The sequence below is a fragment of the Mercenaria mercenaria genome, chromosome 6 (genome assembly GCF_021730395.1).
Source record: "Mercenaria mercenaria strain notata chromosome 6, MADL_Memer_1, whole genome shotgun sequence".
Taxonomy (NCBI): domain Eukaryota; kingdom Metazoa; phylum Mollusca; class Bivalvia; order Venerida; family Veneridae; genus Mercenaria; species Mercenaria mercenaria.
This window is the reverse complement of record NC_069366.1, coordinates 38,623,406-38,649,994: the sequence shown is the minus strand read 5'-3', so window position 1 is coordinate 38,649,994 and position 26,589 is coordinate 38,623,406. Positions and strand designations below refer to the sequence as shown.

At 35.1% G+C, this 26,589-nt stretch overlaps 1 protein-coding gene across 2 annotated transcripts; it reads right to left on the bottom strand.

Moving 5' to 3' along the window:
* Window positions 1-458: 458 nt before the first annotated feature.
* On the bottom strand, window positions 459-25,906 carry LOC123549112 (palmitoyltransferase ZDHHC3-like). 2 transcript variants are annotated; one of them, XM_045336938.2, is made up of 7 exons: window positions 25,752-25,906; window positions 14,255-14,603; window positions 12,413-12,537; window positions 10,758-10,854; window positions 7,904-7,985; window positions 7,209-7,339; window positions 459-1,726 (listed from the first exon to the last, which is right to left on the bottom strand). In XM_045336938.2, the coding sequence occupies exons 1-7, from the start codon at window positions 25,778-25,780 to the stop codon at window positions 1,568-1,570; spliced, it is 972 nt and encodes a 323-aa protein (XP_045192873.1). In that variant the 5' UTR covers window positions 25,781-25,906; the 3' UTR covers window positions 459-1,567. The 2 variants fall into 2 exon arrangements, with proteins under 2 accessions (XP_045192873.1, XP_053401635.1); XM_053545660.1 differs by having other exon boundaries at window positions 25,779-25,888.
* Window positions 25,907-26,589: the final 683 nt, after the last annotated feature.

Genomic DNA, 26,589 nt, shown 5'->3' with positions numbered 1-26,589 from the left:
GACTTTATCAAAAACTTTAACGGGTCAAGCTAATAATTCATATCTAGATAAAATATTTCAACAGATGTTTTTTTCTTTTCTTATTTCTGATAGCCCTAATTGTTAAATATGATTTCCTATACATATATTAACATTATAGATATAAATTATCACTTAAATATGCATTCATCTTCCAAGAAATAAACAGTAACCACCATATTATTACATTTTCATACATGTCCTATCATCTCTATTTTTCATTATAGGTTTTTACCTGCTGGAATTTACTTGGATAGTCTGATACCGTTCACAACTATTTAGCTTCAGATTTAACCTAAAAGGAGAATCAGTAGTTAACAGCTCAGTAATTGTACTAAAAGTTGCATAGTAAAAACTCCCAGAAATATCCCTAAAACACCCCCTGAAAATGACAAAAACGTTAGTTTAATGCTAGAATGACACATGAAAATTCAAAGAGGAGACTGGGCAGTGAAAACTTTGAAAATATCTAATACCTTACAAATCAATCATTATGATTCTTCAAAAATGTATGTAAATAGTACAGCACTTTTACATACACACATGTACTATAATCTATCTTTGGTAGAATAATTACCCATATGATAGAAATCTAGAAATGATTACATGTCAATAAGATGCTAAATGAAATTCTGGGGTCCTGCTAAGCTCCTGCTGTATATAAAGGTCCCCTTTTAAAGACAAGATTTTCATATTATTTACATTTGGAATGATATAACTATTGATATAAATATTTGCAACATAATTAGTCTTAAATGTTCTAAGAAAGATAAACTGTAATCCACAGAATTTTCTCCTTTTTAATTATCAGGAGAATGCATAATACAATATTTTTACCATATTTTATACGAGTGTCTGTCAAAAAATGTATGAATGAGTTAATCATTTGATTATATAATGTGTAACTGTTGATGGTGAGTGGAGTTACCTGTTAAGGTGATTACAGATGTTTCAGCTTTGATTATACATGTATGTTTTTTTATTTTTTACTTCAGAAAGCCACAATTTAAATAAGATGCACATAATTGTTTCTATATTTCTTAACATGTTGTATGTACCTTCTTTAAATAAAGATATAACTATTACCATCATTTATTGTTGAGGTAATAACTTAATATAAAAGTTCAGACAATATCCACATATCCACTTCATGTTGATCTGAGTCATACATAAAGGAGGTCATTAAGCAAACAACATAAACATGGACACGTTGATCAACATAAGCGTAACCGTTAACCATATTTCTTCATAGGCGTTACAAAAATAATACAAGACAGGCAGAATGACTGTCACTAAAGCTCCAATCTTGCACATAGCACACAGTCTCATTACGGAGAAATTTTGTGCCATACATGCATAGTAACATTATCCACAAGACATAAGACAGACTGAAATACACAGTTCAAACTTCCATTTCCCACAAACAGAGAGCTAAAAATCTAAAAAATATAATGTTGCAAAATATCTATTTGCCAGAGGTTATGCTCCCCTGATATATCACAAGAATTGTGCAGATAAAGTTATACTTTAAACAATAATTTAACAAGTGTCACACACAGTATTCCCTGGATTCAAAGTAAACATAATTTGGAGTGGAAAAGGGAGAGAACCATCTCCAACTGAATGGATGACCAAACACAGATTTAATGCTAAACCAGTAGGACTTCCTTTCCCATGCGCCTTGCTCTTTCTTCAACTGTTCTATACCCTGAAATAACAAGTATAAATAACTGGAGAACAACAGTAAGGTAATCTTCCATTCAAAAACAAGTTACTTGGCATAAATATTACATTGATTTACTATCTATATCTAAAATGAGCATAACATTATTTCAATTCTAATAATCCAGGAAGTAAACTTGTTTGCTGGTTATGTTACTCAGTTGTTTGGGGACATTCAATAAAAACATTTCAGAATGAGTAAAACAGCAAATTTTAGTGAACATAGTAAAACAAACATTGATGGCCCTAGATTACTCACAGCTCAACAAAAGCTGTTCATAAGACAGCCAATGCTCGACTATTTGAACTGTTGTCCCTCTAGCAAGAATATTACCCCAAATGTTAAAATATCTATAAAGTTTCACTCCAGTATCTACATTGGAGAAAATAACTTGCATGCAAAGCTTTAACCAGGATTTTCTCAGACCAAAAGGGGGCATAATTTGCCCAAAGTGCATGTCAGAGTTATGGGACTTGACCCAGTGAGGAAAGTAACTGACCTCAGCGTTTTTTTTCACCAAAATATTCGGCGAAATTCGGCCCCATTCCCCCCTCAAAATAGTATATTTTTTTCCCCTTTCCGATGCCTAAAATTCCCCTCTGAAAATAAAAAAAAATTCCAATCAATTAAATCATAATTCACTAGTTTATTTTATTTATTTTCATATAGAAAACAGTTCACCGCGGTATCTCGCGTTTTGTTTACATCGACACCGGTTGGAGTAACTTCCCTTGATAAATCAGAATCATCGAAGCGCTTTATTATTCTGCACAACAACGCTGTTGAATGTTAGTCTGTAGGGTAATGATTTGCATTCTATTTGTTTGGCCGGGTAGTGTTGAGTTTTCCATCTTCTAGTCAGTCAGGGTTTGATTTTATGCTTTGGGAAGGGACTAGTCCAATGCATACATTGTTTTTTACAGTTTGTTTTTATTGTGACAGGTCAAATGTAACAGTGACTGCAAATGTCAGACTTTGACAGAAATAAAAAACAGCCACTCACCGATTTGTTTAAGAAGGGACCTAATGTCTGTTGTAAATTTTGGTAGTCTAATGGATGTCTTATCCTCCACATTTGAAAAATTTATTTGGTTATCTGGTATTGATATGCTACATTGTGTTATATGTCATGTCAGATGCTCTTATGGGCCCTGAATTTATCAATAAACTTGAAACTGTAGTTTATTTCAACACAAATGAAAATTCCCCTTTTCTTAGTTTTACGTCGAATTTTTCCCCCTCCAAAGGGCACCGACCCCATTCCCCCAAAACTGAAAAAAATCACTGGACCTAGAAAAAGAAACAAGAGCTGTCACAGGATGCTGGATAGTGAAACTGGGCACATCTGAGGAAGCTGGAGCTGTCACTGGAGTGTTTAATGACTCCAATGGTGGATGAAGATATTGCACAATAGCTTGAGTCTGTGACAAAAGTATTAAGTTATAAGAGAGATAAAGATAAAGTGCATCAAAAAACCAAATAAGTACAATTCTAAGCAAAAAGGGGGCATAATTCATGAGTTATACATCTTGTGTCATATCATGTGGGTGATGATGTGAACAACTACTTCAAGTCTGAATTAAATCCATTTAGTAATTACTAAGATATAGTGAAAATGCATCAAACTTAACCTTAACTTCTAAGTAAAAGGGGGCATAATTCATGAAAAATTGGTGCCAGAGTTATGCACCTTGTGTCATATGATATGGGTGATAAGGTGGAACAACATTTTCAGTTTGAATCAAATCCATTTAGTAATAACTGAGATAGAGTGGAAGTGCACTAAAACTTTAACCTGAAATTCTAAGTAAAAAGGGGAGATTATTCATCAAATATTGGTGCAAGAGTTATGGCTCTTGTGTCATATGACATGAGTGATGACTATTTTAAGTTTGAATCAAATCCATTTAGTAATAACTAAGACAGAGTGAAAGTGCATCAAAACTTTAACCTGAAATTCTAAGTAAAAGTGGGGGATAATTCATTAAATGTTGGAGTTATGGACCTTGTGTCATATGATGTAGGAGATGATGTTGAACAACTACTTTCAGTTTGAATCAAATCCATTTAGTAATAATTAAGATAGAGTGACAGTGCATCAAAACTTTAACCTGAAATTCTAAGTAAAAAGGGGGATAATTCATGAAATATTGGCGTGAGAGTTATGGCCCTTGTGTCATATGATGTGGGTGATGATAAGGAATAACTATTTTAAGTTTGAAACAAATCCATTAAGTAATTACAGAGATAAGGAGAAAAAAGAGAAAGTGTAAAAACAAAGAGCTGCATTCAATAAACGCTTGATGCCCCCGGTGGCATCCTTGTCGATACAAAACAACCTAAGTCCAAAACGAGGTCAAGGTCAAGGTCAAACTGAGGTCAGGTGATGTCTGAAGATGAGGAATGGTCACAGGTTACATCTGCATTAGTATCAAGTCATTCTAGTAAGGGGTATTGATGCTAGACCAAACGGTCCCATTTGGTTAACCTCGTAAGGTCAGACAAACGAATGGATGGACCGACGGACAGGACAATCACTATATGCCTCCCACATTAGTAGATGCCGGGGCCATAAAAACTTTAACCAAGGTGAGGACGCGGAAGGACGCCGACGCCGGGTTGAGTAGGATAGCTCTCCATATACTTCGTAAAGTCGAGCTAAAAATAAGTTTCAAAGCTATATGCCTTTAAATTAGGGATGGGAACGAATATTTGAATATACGAATATTCGAAAATCGGTCGAATATTCGAATATGAAAATCAAATTCGAATATTCGTAAATTATTGTATTTTTTTTTCAAAACAAGTATCACTGATTTTGGGCAATATGAGCATGCTAATTCTACAGAATAAAACCATGTCATGTTTGTTTATCGAGTATCAAAAGATGTCCAATTAACAAGACAAGAGGGTCATGATGACCCTGGATCGCTCACCAGAATAATATGAGCTACTTGTTTCAAATGTCAAACTGATGACTTTTAGAAATTTTTTGGAAGATTTTCCGATGTACAATCAAGTAACCCCTGGGGCGGGGCCAATTTTACCCCGGGGGTCATGATTTGAACAAAGTTTGTAGAAGTCTACTAGGAAATGTTACATATCAAATATCTAAGATCTAGACCTTCTGGTTTATTTTTAGAAAATTTATGAAGATTTCCCTATGTACAATCAAGTAACCCCTGGGGCTAGGTCAATTTGACCCTGCGGGGGTCAAGATTTGAACAATTTTTGTAGAGGTCCACTAGGCAATGCTACATGTCAAATATCTAAGCTCTAGGCCTTCTGGTTTATTTTTAGAAAATTTTGAAGATTTTTCTATGTACAATCAAGTAACCCCATGGGGCGGGGTCAATTTGGCCCTGGGGGTCATGATTTGAACAAATTTTGTAGAAGTCTACTAGGCAATGCTACATGTCAAATATCTAAGATCTAGGCCTTCTGGTTTATTTTTAGAAATTTTTTTAAGATTTTTCCATGTAAAATCAAGTGACCCCTGGGGCGGGGTCAATTTTGACCTGGGGATCATGATTTGAATAAATTTTGTAGAGATCCACTAGGCAATGCTACAGGTCAAATATCTAAGCTCTAGGCCTTCTGGTTTATTTTTAGAAAATTTTGAAGATTTTTCTATGTACAATAGTAACCCCATGGAGTGGGGTCAATTTGAACCCGGAAGTCATGATTTGAATAAATTTTGTAGAAAACTACTAGGCAATGCTACACGTCAAATATCTAAGATCTAGGCCTTTTGGTTTATTTTTAGAAAAATTTTGAAGATTTTCCTATGTAAAATCAAGTGACCCCTGGGGCGGGGTCAATTTTGACCCCGGGGGTCATGATTTGAACAAATTTTGTAGAGGTCCACTAGGCAATGCTACACGTGAAATATCTAAGCTCTAGGCCTTCTGGTTTATTTTTAGAAAAATTTTGAAGATTTTCTTATGTAAAATCAAGTGACCCCTGGGGCGGGGTCAATTTTGACCCCGGGGTCATGATTTGAACAACTTTAGTAGAGGTCCACTATGCAATGCTACATGTCAAATATCTAAGCTCTAGGGCTTCTGGTTTTTGAGAGGAAGATTTTTTAAGATTTTTCTATGTAAAATCAAGTGACCCCTGGGGTGGGGTCAATTTTGACCCCGGGGTCATGATTTGAACAAAATTGTAGAGGTCCACAGACCATCCGCAGAATCGGTTTTCATCCGCAATTGGCCGTATTCGAATTAAATTTTGAAGTACTTTATAAAAAAATAACATATGATTGATGCATAAGTTCATGTTGAAGGAGGTTTAAGTCTGCCTTACTTGCTTTTTACACGACGATTTTTACACGCCGATTTAAATTTTCAAAATGGCGGCGGTAATACAACAGCGCATCACGTGTTTAAATGGGATGACCTGCTATTTTTAGATAAAATTGCGACGGTCTAAATTATAATTGTTTTAATTTTTTGTATCATTTTGAAGCTAAAACACTGAATTAGTTAAATATGTTCATGATTATACTGACAGAATAGTGAAATAAAACGCTAGGATCAGCAGGTTTTGCTAGGTAGGATCAGGTTACTCAAAAGAAAACATTTTTTGGCCTTATTACATACGATGATCCAGGCTTTAAACAAATGAATATGTTGTGTATATGCCAATCACTTAATAAGAATTTAAAGCTTCCATTAAAACAAACCGAATATTCGAATATGGCAAACCGAATATTCGAATATTGATTTCAGTATTCGTTCCCATCCCTACTTTAAATGACAGCTATACATACTTGGATGCAAAACTTTAACCAGGATTTTCTAAGTACAACAGGGGGCATAATTTAGCCAAAGTACATGTACATGTCAGAGTTATGGGAATTGGGACTATCACCTAGTTTTATAACCCTAAAGACACATTTGAAGTTTCCATTCAATATCTGCATGTTTTGGAGACAGTAATTTGCACGCATTACAAAACTTTAACCAGGATTTTCAAAGTGAAAGCGGGGGCATAATTTGTCCAAAATATATGTCAGAGTTATGGGACTTGACCCAGTGAGGTTAGTAATTGACCTAGAAAAAGAAAAATTAAGTTTCAAAGCTATATGCCTTTAAATGATAGCTATACGTACTTGCATGCACCTTATAACAATTCTAACCATTTTTCTACTTTTTAACTCTAGCAGCCCGTAAAAGGGGTCAAATTGAACCATTTGATTAGACCTCAGAGAGGACCTTGCCAGGATAATAAAGACTGAGTTTGGTGTTAGTCTGACCTGTAGTTTCAGAGAAGATGACTTTTGATGTCAACTGTGGATGATGGACGACTGACGACGACTGATGACAGACAATGGACTATCAACCTATAGTAATAGCTCACCCTAAACCTTCAGTTCAGGAGAGCTAACAACTGACAACAAACTATGACCATCACAAGTTACATAATCATCCACCTCTGCTGAATTTAAGTTAAAAAATCTTACAGTTTCATCTGAGCAAATTGCTGAGAGCTGGGAACCAAACATAATCGCTGTAAATATTCCAAAAAGTAGACCTTCAAACACAAGAAATATAAGGAATATTGTTGTAGCTGGGGGTGATACACCGGAACATCCTGAAATAAAACAAATTTTTGTATTCACTTGAAGCACTGTCACTGCAATACCAATATAATATCCCCAATTATGAATTTCAAATGTTTTGTTTTGCCTATTTTTACCAAGTTTTGAAAAACTTTCATTTTTTATTTATTTCTTGATTACAAAATGAAGCAAAATTTACATAAACTGTATGTTGGTGTTTTGTATGTATATATTTTCTAAGATTTTAATAAAAAATAATTATTGCATATCTAATAGCAATCCAACTATTCTCATTAGCTGATTACAAAATGTCAACAAAGGTATTTCTATTTTTAGCTTGAGCAGCCCCTCTAGGTGCCAACTGATGAGATGCTACAGACCAAATCTGATTAAGATCCAACAGGTGTTTCACAAGAAGAAGACATGCATACATTTTTTATTTTTAACTCTGGCAGCCTGTTAAAGGAACCACACTGAACTATTTGTGCAAACTTGATGATAGAGATCTGGACTATTGATTGTAAGTAACAGTTTAAAGTCTGGACCATTGATTGAAATCCGGACCATTGACTGTAAATAGCAGTTTGAAGTCTTACCTTTCCAATCTTTTCCTATACACAGTATAAAATGCTGTATGGCCATATATACTGCATGTATTGAAATCAAACAAATATATAACTGAAAAATAAAACAGAAAACAAAATTAAGATAGAACCATCTCATCTGAAATTGACTATTTGACTTTGAATATATCTATGACACTGACTTGAAAACAATAGTTACACTTCCTCTAAAGATCCACTGTCACTATGACAGACAGACAGATTGACAGACAGACACACTCACCACCACATAAAACATTCCATTTTCCGTGGCCAACAAACTCATGTAAGATGAAGCCATTTACCTTACAGAATTCGATGAAGCCATTTACCTTACAGAATTCGATCAAGCTATTTCCCTTAAAGAATTCGATGAAGCTATTTACCTTAAAGAATTCGATGAAGCTATTTACCTTACAGAATTCGATGAAGCTATTTACCTTAAAGAATTCGATGAAGCTATTTACCTTAAAGAATTCGATGAAGCTATTTACCTTAAAGAATTCGATGAAGCTATTTACCTTACAGAATTCGATCAAGCTATTTCCCTTAAAGAATTCGATGAAGCTATTTACCTTAAAGAATTCGATGAAGCTATTTACCTTACAGAATTCGATGAAGCTATTTACCTTAAAGAATTCGATGAAGCTATTTACCTTAAAGAATTCGATGAAGCTATTTACCTTACAGAATTCGATGAAGCCATTTCCCTTAAAGAATTCGATGAAGCTATTTACCTTAAAGAATTCGATGAAGCTATTTACCTTACAGAATTCGATGAAGCTATTTACCTTAAAGAATTCGATCAAGCTATTTACCTTACAGAATTCAATCAAGCTATTTCCCTTAAAGAATTCGATGAAGCTATTTACCTTAAAGAATTCGATGAAGCCATTTACCTTAAAGAATTCGATGAAGCTATTTACCTTACAGAATTCGATGAAGCTATTTACCTTACAGAATTCGATGAAGCTATTTACCTTACAGAATTCGATGAAGCCATTTACCTTACAGAATTCGATCAAGCTATTTACCTTACAGAATTCGATGAAGCTATTTACCTTAAAGAATTCGATGAAGCCATTTACCTTACAGAATTCGATCAAGCTATTTACCTTACAGAATTCGATGAAGCCATTTCCCTTAAAGAATTCGATGAAGCTATTTCCCTTAAAGAATTCGATGAAGCTATTTACCTTACAGAATTCGATGAAGCTATTTACCTTACAGAATTCGATGAAGCTATTTACCTTACAGAATTCGATGAAGCTATTTACCTTAAAGAATTCGATGAAGCTATTTACCTTACAGAATTCGATGAAGCCATTTACCTTACAGAATTCGATCAAGCTATTTCCCTTAAAGAATTCAACTAAAATGGATCTAGACAAAGATTTTAAACAAGAAATTCTAATGCTCTTAGTATAATATGGGCCTTAATAATTACAATATTCATGTAAAAAATCTGAAATTGAAACTGTTTTATTTGATTAAACGCCTATTTTTACGCAAAACATATTCAATGGCGTTTTACATAAAATAAAAATTTGACAAAAATTAAGATATTTAATGACATATAACATAAATGAGCATAAATATCATTGTGAATAAACTAGTTTATTCTTAAGATACATGCAATACAAACTTTTGAGCACTTTATCTGTATTTTTTTGGTTGAGTGAAATCCCAAACACAACACCAGGTGCATAATGTTTTATGACTCTGAATCAAATACTTTTTGAGATACATGTGACACAAACTTGTAATGTTTTATAATCCCGGGTCAAATACTTTTTGAGATACATGCAAAACAAACTTTCCATGCATATTTTTTAACTCTGGTCTGGCTGTGTGAGTTCCCAATTGAAATACCAGGTGCACAACTTCTCATGCTAAATAACAATCTGCTAGGTGAGGTTTGATGACTCTGGGTGAAATACTTTTTGAAATATGCACAACACAAATTTGGACGGATGGACAGACAGACAAGGAAAACTAGATGCCCCCTCCCCAAAATTTATGGGGGCATATTACAAATCTTAACCCATACAAATGCTGACATCCACAATCAAGTCACAACAATACCTGGTAGATTTTTTTTTAAATGTTGCCATTTATTACACTATCAGTATTTGCGCACAGATATTTGATGGAAATAGAACATGTTTTGTACAGCATACGCTGTACCAGTAGTGTTATGGACCGTGTTAAGAAAATCTTACAGCTACTAGAAGCCCAACTGACATTCATTGTAAGCCCTAAGGAATAGGCATATATGTCACTCTCACTTGTCATGCTGTCTCTAACCTCAAGGACATTTTGACCTTTGCGTATGAAAGTTTCTGCTTCCTTCTCACCAATATATCTATTTGCGTATTTTAAATGAACTTAATTTCAGTATAGATCTGTCTGAAGTTCACAACATGTCATTATTTTTTCAGCATATTCAGAGATAAATGAGAGTTCCTGCAGCACATGAATTTATTGTTAATTTCAGAAATGTACAGACTCCAGATAAATGCCATCCCACTGATAAATTGCCTCCTTCCTTTTACATCCATCTTAAGTGGTCCTGGGAGCTAAATGTCAATGGAAAATTTTCATCCCTGCAGGATGTTGTGCTGTAATTTTGGCATTGATTTTTCATGATTGTTCTCACATTATCTTCAATTGCTCCTAAGCAATGTAACGTTGCTTATGTTCAAGAAATGGATATCGTCATATAACTTGCTGCAATGAAAATGAAATAATTGTTGACCCAATACCACACATCTCCATACCTCACCCAGGTCCTTCATTCAATGTGGGCTAAAAACATTAAAACAAAACTTATCTAAAACATACTTACAGTAAAAAGAACAAAATATTTCTGGTTGGTCTCCCCTACACAGTTATTCACCCAAGGACAATGATGGTCCATCTTCCTGATACATCTCTGACAAACACTGAAGTATAAACAAGAAATTGTAACAGAGTTACCAATGTTAAACACTGAAGTATAAACAAGAAATTGTAACAGAGTTACCAATGTTAAACACTGAAGTATAAACAAGAAATTGTAACAGAATTACCAATGTTAAACACTGAAGTATAAACAAGAAATTGTAACAGTTACCAATGTTAAACACTGAAGTATAAACAAGAAATTGTAACAGAGTTACCAATGTTAAACACTGAAGTATAAACAAGAAATTGTAACAGAGTTACCAATGTTAACCACTGAAGTATAAACAAGAAATTGTAACAGAGTTACCAACGTTAAACACTGAAGAATAAACAAGAAATTGTAACAGAGTTACCAATGTTAACCACTGAAGTATAAACAAGAAATTGTAACAGAGTTACCAATGTTAAACACTGAAGCATAAACAAGAAATTGTAACAGAGATACCAATGTCCCTAGTCTAGGGACATTTTTCATAAAACATATTCCCAGATAATAACAAGAGCTGTCACTAATGGTGACAAATGCCCCCGCAGCACCTTGACCTTTGACCTGGTGACCCAAAACTCAGTAGGGGTGGTGTACTCAATAAGTACTATCAGCATGTGAAGTTTGAAGGTCCTAGGTGAAGTGGTTCGCGAGTAAAGTGCCTTCATGCAAAAAGTTAATGTTGGCCCCTGTGACCGTGACCTTCGACCTGGTGACCCCAAAGTCAGTAGGGGTGGTGTACTCAGTAAGTACTATCAGCATGTGAAGTTTGAAGGTCCTGGGTGCAGTGGTTCGCAAGTAAAGTGCCTTCATGCAAAAAGTTAACGTTGGCCCCTGTGACCTTGACCTTTGACCTGGTGACCCCAAAGTCAGTAGGGGTGGTGTTCTCATTAAGTACTATCAGCATATGAAGTTTGAAGGTCCTGGGTGAAGTGGTTCGCGAGTAAAGTGCCTTCATGCAAAAAGTTAATGTTGGCCCCTGTGACCTTGACCTTTGACCTGGTGACCCCAAAGTCAGTAGGGATCATGCATTCAATAAGTACTATCAGCATGTGAAGTCTGAAGGTCCTGGGTGCGGTGGTTCGCAAGTAAATTGCCATCATGCAAAAAGTTAACATTGGCCCCTGTGACCTTGACCTTTGACCTGGTGACCTCAAAGTCAGTAGGGGTGGTGTACTCAATAAGTACTATCTGCCTGTGAAGTTTGAAGGTCCTGGGTGCAGTGGTTCCTGAGTACAGTGCCTTCATGCAAAAGGTAAACGTTGTGATGAATGAAGGAACGAATGAACTAATGAACAGACGGACAGTTGAAAACTAATATGACTCCCTTCGGGGGCATAAAAAGTCCTCTACAGGATAAGGGGCAACATCATACACTACATCAACTGTTTTCATATAGCGGCCAAAAAAATAAAGGATCTTGCCAAGGTGCTACAGACCAAATTTGGTTTTATTCTGACCAGTAGTTTCAGAGGAGATCTTTATGTAAAATGTTGATGATGGATGACAGATGATGGATGCCTGACCATCCACCTATACTATACTAATAAAGATTAAATAGATCCTCTTACCTGCAGTGATGTGCTCTGTCTGGTTTAATGCTTATGCATTTTGGACATTTAAACACAACTTGACCCTCTTTTAATCCTAATTTCATAATGTTCTCTTTTGTGGCATTGCCTTTTGGAACGGCACCCTGTAATAAATATTTCTATTTAGTGTTAAGGTAACATCGCTACACAAGCCAACCATATGCTATGAGAACTGTGTTAACCTGCATAGTACATATCTGTTTGTCTTCATCCTGTAAAACTAAATGCAGAAACTTAATCAGTGACAAAATGCATTTGCTTTTGTTGTTGTTTTTTGGGGTTTAACGCCATTTTTCAACAGTATTTCAGTTATGTAATGGCAGACAGTTAACCTTACCAGTGTTCCTGTTCTCGGCAAGTAACAGCCAACTTCCCTATGTGAATCAGAGGTGGAGGATGAATGATTTCAGACATATATGTAACTTCTTTTATCAAACTGACACGGAGAACATAAGCCCTGCCCCGGGATCAAACTTGCGACCCTGCGATCCGTAGATCTGTGCTCTCCTTACTAAGCTGTGCCAGATGGCAAAATGCATTTGCTTAAAAAGTGCTATCAGATAAACAAATAATGCTAGTTATAAGGATTTTTTCCATAATTACTGATCAAACTTAAGGTTGAGAATTAGGCCTTGAGAAACAAAACTCAAACAACACCAAATCATAGAAAGAAAGAGTTGTTTGACATGAAAATTGAACAGCATGTAAAACATGTATATTACTTTACGAAACAAGTGCAGTATACTGATATAAATATTGAATTCCGGAAAAGGACTGCCTAAACTTTAGTAAAGGGGCTCCACTTCCGGACAGTTAAACGCCTTTAAAAACTCACCATTTTCAAAGAACAATTACACATGTTCATTTTGATGCATTTGCAATAGCGTGCGAGTGGTGAAATTTCGCATAACAAGGTGGAACACAGTTTTCAGCAATTGTTTATCTTTATTTCTTTACAAATGGTATTCATTTTCAAAGGGATACAACTTTTTCCGATTATTTTAAGTACAAATGGCATTAATTTTCAGCTGAAGCTTCAGGCAATAAGAATTTTAAAAATTTTCTTATGTAAGTTTATGTAAAACAAGTCATCCCCGGACAGAGACAATTTTAACACCACAGGCATGATTTTAACTAAACTGGCATTTTACACAATGCTAAAAGCCAAATATCTAAGATACTGGGCTTAACAAGAAGATTTAAGTTTCAAACAAGAAGATTTAACTTTCTCTTATAAACCAGAGAACAGGTTATGTTTTATCTTGATCACAGGGGCAGATTTGAACAGAAATGGTAGAGGACCACTACACAATACTACAAGCAAAATATCTAAGCTTTAGGCATTCAGGTTCTTGACAAAAAGATTTTTAACATTTTTTTACACATGTAACTAGGTTGTTTTTGTCACAAAAACATAATTATGTCTCCCCCTATGTATACCTTTAGCTCTGGCAGCCATTTGGCTTGGTACATGTACTGATCCTTGGTATTGTCCAGCAGTTTGACCTGTGAAAGCGGGACAAGAATTTTCTATTTTTAGCTCTGGCGGCCATTTTGTGAAGCGAAGCGGAACATGCCAGTGATATGCACAATAACAATAAGGTACGTACTGATCACTCCTGTAAAGTTTTGTTGAAATCCGGCCAGCAGTTTCACCTGTGAAAGCCAGACAAGTTTATTGAGGATGGATGGACGGGGCATGATTTGAAAGTGATTGGTAGAGAACTTCCACCACACAAATAGACAGACGAATGCAGATGATGAGTGTTCACAAGGCTCACCCTGAGCACTTTCAGGTGATCTAAAAAGCTATGTACTTACTGGATCTGAGAGCATAGCCCTGGAATGTGAAGCTCCAGCCATGAATGCCAGGAAGTTGAATAATATGGCATTTCCCCATTTATAACCAAAGTTGACATTTGGCATCAGCATTATGAACATGACCACATATTCTGCGTAGAGTATTAACATCCATGTCAGTATAACACAAATCACACCACAAATGTCCTTCACAAACCAAACTCTGCTGCTTTCTTTAGGTATAAGCCGGTGAAGACGAAACCTACGTAGACATGGTGAGCAGTCATACATAACTACCCCATCTTCTACAGGCCTTTTGATCTTCTGCTGCTGTATCAACCCTGGATCTTTTTCTTTATCATGATGTTTCCTATAATTAGATATTCTTTCTTTAGTTATATATTTCAATATATTTCCTGAATATATTATGAAAATATTAAACATCCCTGTGAAGTTTCATCGAAATTGGCCTGGTGGTTTTGGAGGAGATGTTGTTTAAAGGAAAGTGTGGACGGACAGCGGACGATGGGCGGACGGACGACGGACGGGCGCCGTACGGTGAGCGCTCACAACAGCTCACCCTGAGCACTTTGTGCTCAGATGAGCTAAAATAAGTTTCAAAGCTATATGCCTTAAAGTAAATTAAATAGCTATATAATTATGTACTTGCAAACAAAACTTTAACCAGAATTTTCTAAGTCCAAAAGGGGATATAATTTGGCCAAAATGCATGCTAGAGTTATGGCTCATGATGCTATCACCTAGTTTTATAACCCTGAAGACACTTGTGAAGTTTCAATTCAATATCTGCATTAGTTTTGGAGATAGTTACTTGCACATAAAACTTAACCAGGATTTTCTAAGTCAAAAAGGGGGCATAATTTGGCCAAAATACATGTCAGAGTTACGGGACTTAACCTAGAGAGGTTGGTAATTGACCTAAAGAGAAAGTAAGCTTCAAAGCTATATGCCTTTAAATGATAGCCATATCATTTATGTACTTGCATGCAAAACTTTAACCAAAGTGTGACAACGATGCAGAACGCCGATGCTAGGGTGAGTATAATAGCTCTTATAAATGTAGATCTGATAAGCAGGGAAAGCTTCAGAAAAGATTAACTAAACTTTACATAATTTTTTTATGTATTCAGTTTTTTTAGTCGTATCAATAACAAAAATAATCTACATGACTTTCCAGGCATGATTGTCGTGCAAATAAAAAAAAAATCTGCATGACCGTCATGCTAATAACGAAAATAATCGGCACAACAGTCCTGCGCATAAGGAAAATCCTGAGAAAAAAAAACACAAAATTGATTGATCAAGATTATATTACTATGCACAAATGGTTAATTACTATCAATAATTTACATGTATCAAAAATTCAAATAATAAATTATGGGATTGTATTTTTCTCGGGAATAAAGGATTATAAAATCTTCTGTTTCCGGTCACTTGCAATTCATGTATTTAAAACAATGGAGAAAGGAGATAATCACCTGTTTTTGATCTAGATAAATGAATAATTTTCCTCTCTGCAAATACCATTTTCAGTATTTATTATTCATATTGATTACTGGACCTCTAGACAGCCCTACACGGGTTGTCTAGGTCTCTGGACACCGGTAATCAACATGAATACTGCGAATGGTAATTACAAAGAGCAGACTATTATTTATCTTTAAAAACAGGGGATGATTTCAAAAGTTTGCTCTCGTATTTTTCTCATTGTTTTATACTGGAAACAGAAGTATTTATAATTCTTTAATCCCAGGAAAAATACATTGTCAATCACAAATTCGATAAATACTAAACAGCAATTTGTACGCCATAATCAGAAGCTTTTATCAAATTCTTGTTTTTCTCAGGACTGATGAATTAAAATATTAAGCTCAATGTTTTCTTTAGTATTTAAGATATGGATTGTGCTCATGAACTGTTAAATGCGTTCAATATACTGCTTGAGTAAATAAATAACGGTGACTATCGAAAATCGCTGTTAATTAAAATTTCATATTCAATATGCCTCGAACTCGAGTGAGAGCTTACTATAAATTTATTAAATATTTACAAAAAAAAACAACACCGTTATAACAGCAACTTTATGACAACTAACCGTACCTTTTACCAGCAATTACCTTACACACTGGTAATACAGTACATAATAGTACATGTCTATTGATTACCAGACCTCTAGGCTCCTGGTCTAGAGGTCTGGTTACCGAACCCCTAGCCTCAAGTAACCAACTAGCGACAGTTTTCATAACATAATTATAGTAAATTTCTGTGAATAACCTTAAAAATGTTTACATCAATATGTTACATCTTTGACATCACATGATTTCGGACAGTTGCCCTAGCTGTTTTTCTACAAACATGGTAATAACTTTCAATTTATAAGTATATAGCGTTAATAAAGAAAAATATAATATTTTGTTGATAATCATCTGAGGAACAACGAACTTCATGAAGTTAATCAATCTGCTTATAAAAAATTCCACTCAACCGAAACCGCCCTATTAAAAGTTCAAAATGACATTCTTCAATCGTTGGATAAGAACAATGTGACTATTCTTGTGATGCTTGATCTCTCTGCAGCATTTGACACTATTGACCACGGGACGTTGATTCATCGCCTTGAACGTCACTTTGGTGTTACAGGCAAGCCACTCGCATGGATGATGTCATACCTTAGTGACCGCTACCAGACCGTATGCATAGATGGCGAGCTATCACAACCAGTGCTAATGAAGTACAGTGTACCCCAAGGGTCTGTCCTGGGGCCAAAGAACTACACAATGTACACAAAACCAGTCGGAGCTATCTGCAGAAAGCACGGACTGAACAATCATTTCTATGCGGACGATTCGCAGTTATATCAATCCTTCAAACCAATAAATAAAATGTCTATTGAAGAGACCATTCATCGCGTTGAAAGTTGTTTAAAGGATATAGTAAGTTGGATGAATACTAACATGTTGAAACTCAATGCTGAAAAAACAGAATTAATCATATTTTCATCTGAACACAAGACACAATCTGTTTCAAACATATCTGTGAAAGTGGACGGCTCTGAAATCAAACAATCAGGCAGTGTCAGGAACCTCGGTGCTTTCCTGGATTCGAACATGAGGATGGAGCAACATGTGAATAGTGTGTGTAGGAATTCCTATGCACAGTTGCGGCAAATTAGTCACATCAGACAATATATAACCGCAAACGCAACCAAATCTCTAATCAACTCTCTTGTTACATCACGTTTGGATTATTGCAACTCTCTTCTATATGGAATTCCAAAACGGTCAATGAACAAACTGCAATATGTCCAAAACACGGCAGCTAGAATCGTAACCAGAACATCCAGATACGACCATATAACGCCTGTTCTGCGTGAACTCCATTGGCTTCCTGTGCAATGTAGGGTAGAATACAAAATTATAACACATACATATAACTTATAAGGCACTCAAAGATCAATCACCAGCTTATGTAGCGAACATGCTAGAAATATATACACCATCCAGAAATCTGAGATCGCAGAATAATGCATTAAAACTAGTGGTGCCCAAATGTCGAACAATACGATTTGGTGACAGGAGCTTTCAAACAGCTGCTGCGAGGTTATGGAATGCCCTCCCATCTGGCATAAGAGAGTGCAAGACCGTGCAAAGTTTCAAAAAAGCGCTAAAGACGCATTATTTCATACAATTCTAAAGCCTCACTGATTACCTGATTTATAATGTAGGTACTTTGCCGGCCAATTAATTACTTTAATTAAGAACTCCAGTGTGACAGAATAATATTGGCGGTGTTTTTTTTTTCTGTGGGATGTATCGTGGATGTTCTCCGGACCGTTTAGGTAGGGATTGGCCCAATCATCCGGGACGGTTTGCATGCTGTGATGCATGTCGCAGACATCATACCGTTTAATTCTGTCTGTTCAAAATGTAAGATATCTTCTGTTCTATTCTGCTCTGACCTGTGTCTTTGATAGGTCAGTTAATGTTTTATGATATTGTATTTTGTTTCATGTTTTGATCTGCCTACCTTCAAATTTAAAATGCTTGGTATCTTATTACCGTAATGTAATTTTAATTTCTTCTATAATAGTTCAATTCCCATTTTTTATTGAACATTATATAAATGTTTTTATGTAAAGCACTTTTGAACGTATTTTTATATGAAAAGAGTGCTATATAAATGTGGTATATAATAATAATAATAATAATAATTGGTATGATTTACAGTCAACTCGTCCCCTAGTCAACTCGTCCCCCAGTCAACTCGTCCCTGATTTGGTCATTTCGTCCCCTCGGCGATTTCATGGGTGAAAGTATGGAATATTGAAAATCCTGAAAAATTTGCTGGGGTCTTGGGGGCCGCTAGGGCCCCCGGTGGGTCCAGGGCAAAGTCCTGGTAGGGGGGCCAGGGGGGCAAAGCCCCCCGGAAGCTTCTGAGAATTAGTGATTTTGAACGCTTAGAACAGCCCTATTCTACCCTTATATGTGTGCCAAAAATTTACTTATTATATTGCACAAAATGCATGATTTTCAGTTAACAGTAACTTTTCTAAGTCAAGGACTTGTTTCAACAATATACCCTCAACATATTTTTGTAAGATTCAGACTGAAACTACCTGAAAATTCTAGCAACATTTTTGTTTTTTCATGACACCATATTTTAATGTTCTGGCACAACATTCACAAAATGCAGACCCTGCAAAATCCGGTTTTCGTAGCCAAAGACCCCATCGATCACCATCAGTGTCACATTCAGATAGCCAAGCCTATCTCCATTTGTTACCATGTTTGCTTTCTAAGTCCTAAGTATTGTACGCTGGCGGTAAAAACATTATTTTTCAGGCACTATCCCGTGCAGCCCTAATTACGGCGTGTTAATAAAGAAATCTTGATCTTCCTCCTGTTCCTCGTGGAAAGATTGATACTTTGGAGATAAAAAGCGTGCAAACCGTAGAAATCAAGACATGCGTGTGAAAGTCCGTGCAAACTTTGACGCGGCAACTTTTAGGCGCACGTGAAAGTCATGAAAAACGTGAGTGAATAGTTATATAAACGGTCGTCTAAAATGATGTTTTAAAACAAACAGTTGAAGTAAATTTCGGTACGTAACGGGATCGAGCAATCATCACTGCAATATTTTTTATAAAAGTGACTTTTCCGTGGTTGACGCTTGTTTTATAATTGGAACTCTTTACAAGGTGTGTATAATAAAATCCAGACATCACGAAAGTTGCCAAAAATGGCCGGACATTCGGTCCTGCACTGCCGGGACGAACATTAAATATGAAACAAACAGGAATCTTGCTTCCTTTTATCAGTATGCAGCTGTTAATTATTTTTCTTGTATCCTATCTGATCTAGATTGCTTTGGATTCGAAAATCCCGAAAAAATAATTATCATCAACCCACCCCTGTTCAAAGCCGAAAAAAACATTAACAATTATCGGTAAATATTCTGTTGATAAAATAAGTACTGGCCTTGTTTTCGTCATCAGTTAAAACCCTCTTAAAGAGCTAAAAGAAGTGTGTCGGTATCATGGCATCTGAAGTGGAGATCAAAGTTGCCCGAGATTGTCATGGCATTACGTCATGTTTTCGCGCCATGTGACACGTCACTGTCTGATCGTACCGCCTCGGTTCTTTAAAACAGTAAAAAAAGTATCTTCTTTAATTTTTTAAAAGTGAATGTGCAATATCCCGTATAAACTGACAGGTAAATGTGTCAAACGATAAGTGACCTATTTGCCCTAAAAAATTTTACATTATTGTTTGAGAAGAATATCTCACATAGTGTCGTGTCAAAAATACATCTACAAATATTCATTTACTTATCAAACTTATTTAAAACCACAGCGACATCATACTGCTTTATTTTAAAACCATATTTCTATTTACGTTCACGAGGTCACGTAAACCTATTCTGCCGCATTACACAGAAATCTGTTTGCCAAAAATTGTTTTACTCATGTATTGAAATAGCTGCCGCTTTTTTATTATTTAAGATTTTTTAATTCTGTTTTTTTGTACTTTCTTGTCAAAAGTCTGAATTTTATGACCATAGAATGTAGTATTTATTTACTTTTAGAAATAAATAAATATTTAAGATCGCGCTGTTTGAAATTTTACAAATAAATGTATGAAAATTCGATCGTTTTTATAGACTTCTGCCTACATTTCTGTCGATATCTTATTAAAATCGTTATAGAATTCAAACTGTATTACTTCTCAAGCGGTGTTGAAAATTTGAAGCGATTATATTAAAAAATGAATGCACTACGCGCGTTTTTTGTGTACGTGTCGATAAACAAAAGTAACGGCGATCTAGCCTAAATTAGATATTATTATTACGATAGGTCGCACGTGTTCGTGGAATGGAAAATTACTGGTATGACGTTTTGATATCTTTACGATTCGCGGGTAAATTCCAGTCAATCCATGTTATTTTTAGGGATGTAATTTCTGCATTTGGTAAAGTTACGAGGTAAAATCCACGCGTCCGATCGGATGAGCATACAGAGAGGCCCACTCGTCCCTATCCAGACTTTAACCCACCAATACTCGTATAAGACATAACTCGCAATATACGAGGCGGCTACATGTCCGTGGTGTTTGAAGATAAAATTGCATGCAAGAAATGCATGCTGCAGACAAAAGTCCGTGCAAATTCTGACGCGCGAGAACTTTTCGGCGCATGTAAAATTTATGAAAAACGTAACAGTTGTTTTCACTGAAGTACAGCGCCTATGCGGGCCAATCAAAATTGTCGTTACATATTGACAATATGCGAGATGCGCTGCAAACAGCAAATGTGATAAACAGAGTCGATTGTGTTTGTCGCCGATCGACTGATTTTTCAAGCTTTGTTGATTGATGACACAATACCAACACCCCCCCCCCCCCCCCCCCCCCCCCCCCCCCCATTTCGACCCGGATTTAGACGATTTGGAAAAAAGATCCCGGCCGAGATGGAAAATCCGGAACTTCGGGAGTATTCCGGAAAACTTTCACCCATGCGATTTCAAATTGGTCATTTCGTCCCCCTTTTTCGGCCCCTCTTTTTAAAGCGTATTTTGGAAAAAAAAATCAAAATATGATAAATTAAGTCGTATTTTTTTCAAATAAGTATATTTAATGCTAAAATATACTTAAAAATGATAGATTTAAACCCCCAACATTTCCTACCGGGGCAGACAGAAAATAGTGGGAGGAGCTACATTTTCTTACTGAGAAGCAGTAGCTAAAAATAACCATTGTAAATACAGGTAGCATGTAGCAGACGATCTTTCAAAATACAGAAGAGCATGCAACTTACTTGCTGTTTTCATTTGTAAATGTTATTAATCCAATTTTTGTAAATATTTTCTTTAAAATCACTAATTTTTCTTTTCTTCACAGGTACTTGATAAGTTTTGTGGGATTTCTTTTATAAGATATTGTTCTACAGGAAGTAGATTCCCTATCAATGTTATCATTCCAGTCAACAAAGCAAAATTTATTCTCATTTGATATGTTGTTTCGTTTGAGAAGTTATTTAATTAAATCCAAATTAATCAAGATGAATGTAACACTAGGACTGTGAAACACAGTGTCAAGACATGAAATGAAAATTTGGGGGAATTTTTGGAGGCCTGTTTCAGTCAATGTATTATCAAGAAAGTCAAGATAATAGGCAATTAGGGAGAACTGTCAAAACAATACACATTCATGACATCAAATTTACTGATAAGTTTGTAGCACTTTGCAACTGGACTTTCATACCAGATTATTCCCAAATTCAATTGAAAATAATGCATCGAGTGGGGAAAATGGAAAATAGTTACTGTGGAAACAGAACAGTCAGAAATTACAGTAAATAAACACTTATGTACTAAATGTACTAGTTATATAACAAGTATTTATTCACTTCATGCACATAATAAGTGTAAATCATTTTCTAAGATAAACACAATGGTGATAAAAATGCAGGTAAACCGAGGTGACTGTGAATGTTGTGAATAATCTTTTGCTGCAGCATTTTTGTTGATAAACAAAGCCACGTGCTTATTCTGTTTACATTTCTCTGCTCTCTGAGGTTATGACCTCTAAGCCCCTCCCGGGAAATTCAATTTTTTAACAGTTGAGATTTAAAAAAAAATCTATAAGTATACTTTCTTGACATTTTTTGAAAAAATTAAATGCACCAATAGAAATGATACATATCAAAGTATAAATGTGCATGTTTTAATTTTTTTTCATTCAGGAGTTCTTTCAGGATTTCAAAAATGGGTTCTCTGATGTTTACCATGCATATTCTATATAGAAACCTGCCCCAGTGCCATCTTCCTGCTTTTATATCCCAGTTGGGGGTTTAACAAAGAGGATTTTCTGTTTGGTTTTTTTTTTCGTTTTTTTTTTGTAAGTCTGCTACGACATGATTGCTTTTTTAATGTTCGTATTTGATGCTCCTCATTTTCAAACTCTTGAATAAGATTAAACTTTTTTATAACAAATAATTTCCTCAATCCAGTCAACTATTAATACATTTCATTCAGTCAATCAACAACTTCTCATGCAATTAAATACCATTAACACTTTCCAATCAGCCCAATCAATGACTTTTAATGTGATTAATAACCTGTAACACCTTTCGTATATACATGTAGGTATAGGCTCATTCTACCTTTTTTAGAAACCCCTGTCCCCTGACTTTTGAAGTATTATTTTTTATTTTAATGACAAAAATGAATATAAAGCATATATATGTTGGTTATCTTTAGTAATACATATGTGAGAGATATATCAGTTGTTTGTTTATATTTTTTATTGTATTTCTAATTAAAACTTTCTTTTATTATGACCAGGGATTAGGATTTATTGCTCTCTCTTTTCTTACAATACTTCTTAACAAGAGCTTTCACATGAGACAGCGCGCTCGACTATTTCGATGCTGGATAGTGAAACTGGGCACATCTGAGGAAACTAGAGCTGTCACTGGAGTGTTGAATGACTCCAATTGTGGATGAAGATATTGCACAACAGCCTGAGTCTATGTTAAAAATATCAACTTAAAGTAATAAGAGAGGTAAAGATAAAATGTATCAAAACACTATATAAGTATATCCTAAGCAAAAAGGAGCATAATTCATTAAATATTGGTGCCAGAGTTATGCAGCTTGTGTCACATAGTGTGGGTGATGATGTTGAACAACTATTTTAAGTTTGAATCAAATCCATTCAGTAATAACAGAGACAGAGTGAAAGTGCACCAAAACTTTAACCTGAAATTCTAAGTAAAAAGGGGGAATAATTCATGAAAAAATGGTGCCAGAGTTATGCACCTGGTGTCATATGATGTGGGTGATGATGTTGAACAACTATTTTAAGTTTGAATCAAATCCATTCAGTAATAACAGAGATAGAGTGAAAGTGCATCAAAACTTTAACCTGAAAATCTAAGTGAAAAGGGGGATAATTCATGAAATATTGGTGCCAGAGTTATGGCCCTTATGTCAGATGATGTGGATGATGATGAGGAATAAGTATTTCAAGTTTGAATCAAATCCATCAAGTCATTACAGAGATAAGTTGAAAAAAGAGAAAGTGCACCAAAACTTTAACCAAGGTGGGGACGCCGACGCCGGGGCGAGTAGGATAGCTCTCCTTATACTTCGTATAGTCAAGCTAAAAATTATGCTATCATATTTTTATTACTAAATGCACTGTACATGTATTTTTTTTATTTTATTTCATTTAATTGTTTTATATTTTCAGTATATTTCTTTTATTATTTTATCCAACCTAATTATTTAAAGTTAACCATTTCCAATATAACTCCTTCAAAACTCACGGTGATTTTAAATACCAATTTTCAAAGTCAAAGATATATTCTAAAAAGGAAGTGGCTATTCCTACGGTCCCGTAAGAATAGCCTCACAGGCTATTCCTTCTGCTCTCCCGTAAGAATAGTGAAATAGCCCGCAGGTGGCTATTCCTACGGCTCTATTTAAAGACAGTTTTGTATGTCCATCTTGTATTGCATTGTACTGAATTAATTCAACTGGTATATTTTCGAACAAATTGTTTACTTTTCAGTATCACATCCAGAGGAAGTGAGTTCGAATATAGGAAAAGGCTAATTTATGTCAAATGGGCAATATTGTTTTCATCACATAGAGTGTATTAGTTACAGAAAGCGTTTTATTATAGTTGAATATTTAACAGTTTTCAACTCTATCCAGTTGAATAGCTGTATTCAACTACATCCAGGTCATACATCGGGGAGGTCTTATCACAGAGAAGGGAACGTGTAACATGATATTCAAACATGATGTAAACTTAGAATAATGACATATTTATTACACACACTATTATCATTACATCCATTGAATTCAATGATTTGTTGCATATATCTATACATAGCATCATTCGATGACAACAATATTACACATAGACATAAGGCATAAAAAAAAATTGTTTGTTTCCGGTATCCCGACCTACCCTAAATTTCTGGCCCAACCCTAAATATTTTTATGGCCTTGGAGAACATTTTTTTCAACTTTTTGACAAAAAGTTGCAAAACTGCATTTTTTATGCTTTAAACATGGACAGTGATGTTATAAATCAACTTACTGATGTTCTAGAGGCATATACCCCCTATTTGTATTCATTTTTTGACACAAAAGTAATTTCCGAAAAGTCTCCCTTAATAAAAAAAATCTAAAAAAAAAAGTTTTTCCGACCTAACTACCCTAATTTTTTTTAGCATGTTACCGGAAACAAAGAAAATTTTTAGGCCTAAATTAGCTTTTTCCTTTATTCGAAATCACTTCCTATTCTCTCGATATGATACTGAAAAGTAAACAATTTGTTCGAAAATATACCAGTTGAATTAATTCAGTACAATGCAATTAAAGATAGACATACAAAACTGTCTTTAAATAGAGTCGTAGGAATAGCCACCTGCGGGCTATTTCACTATTCTTACGGGACAGCCGTAGGAATAGCCTGTGAGGCTATTCTTACGGGACCGTAGGAATAGCCACTTCCTTCTAAAAAAGAAAAATGCCTCATACATTTAGCCTTTTTTTAGGGGGACAAAATTACCAAACCGGGGACGAGTTGATCAAATTTTATCATGAGGGGGACGAAATTACCAATTTTGGGGGACAAAATGACCAAATCAGGGACGAGTTGACTGGGGGGACAAGCTGACTTGATAATTTGGTAAATGTCCATAATTTGTAACTGGAGGCTAGCCACTTCCTAGAAGAAAGTTTAGGCATTGGATAATTTAACACAAAATTACCTATTTTTAAAGTGATTATGAGTGTTTGAAGTTTGTATAGAAGTAAGTTGTAGTTAATCTATGTTATTTTATAGATATCTGGCGTAACATAAGCAGTTATTACACTTATCCGAAATTTGGTTTTGTCCGGACATGCATTCTTCACCTGGGCATAACTCTTAGATTGGATAAAATTAAATTTCGATTTCTTATTTGTGACTAAACTAAGACTTACTCTATTACATAACCCTGGTTTACTAACATTTTCAGAGTTGATATGTGCTGCTTAAGACAACTATGAATATTTTGGTTTTCCGTATCCTACATATTTTTTTCTGTTCGCTACAAAAGCAGGTGCCCGTTTAGGTAAAACAGTACTAAATGTTTCAACTCTGTTATTTTCAATGAAATAGCAATGTATCGCGTTGTTTGTCTTCATTTAGGCCTTTCACTTCAACAGAGGCAACCTTTCGAATTTATTTATAATATATGAATACAAGAAAAATTCAAGGAGGCAAACTATGAAAAAGCTGAAGGTTTATATGTGCAATAGGGGTAAAATGGTCTCAGGGGACAGGGTGCGGTCATGACTGTTTGTTTAATCAATTAAATAAATGTAACAAAGTCAAGTTTCACTTGTTTATTTCATCCAGTATTGATTTTGCTATTTTTTAAATCATTTACAGATACCAAGTTACCAAATTCAAGAAAGGCAACACCTGTTGGAATGTTACTCAACACTGCACTTTAGGGATTACATACCGTTTTTCCAATATTTAACTTTAATCATTTTGATTTTAGAATTGATCGAACATTGATTTCCACTATAAATGTTATTATTTTTTTCAGAAAGTCAGAATTTAAACTTCTCTTATTGCTGCTTATATAATACTCTTAGCTTCCAGAATGTCCGAGACATTCCAACAAATTTAAAAGAGGGAGTTTGTAGCAAAGTCAAGTTTCACTTCTTTATTTGAATTGATGAAATACATAAATTACAAATATTGATTTCATTATTTCTTCATTCGCAGAAGGTACATTATGCAGCTAAACAGAGAATATTTTACATGTCC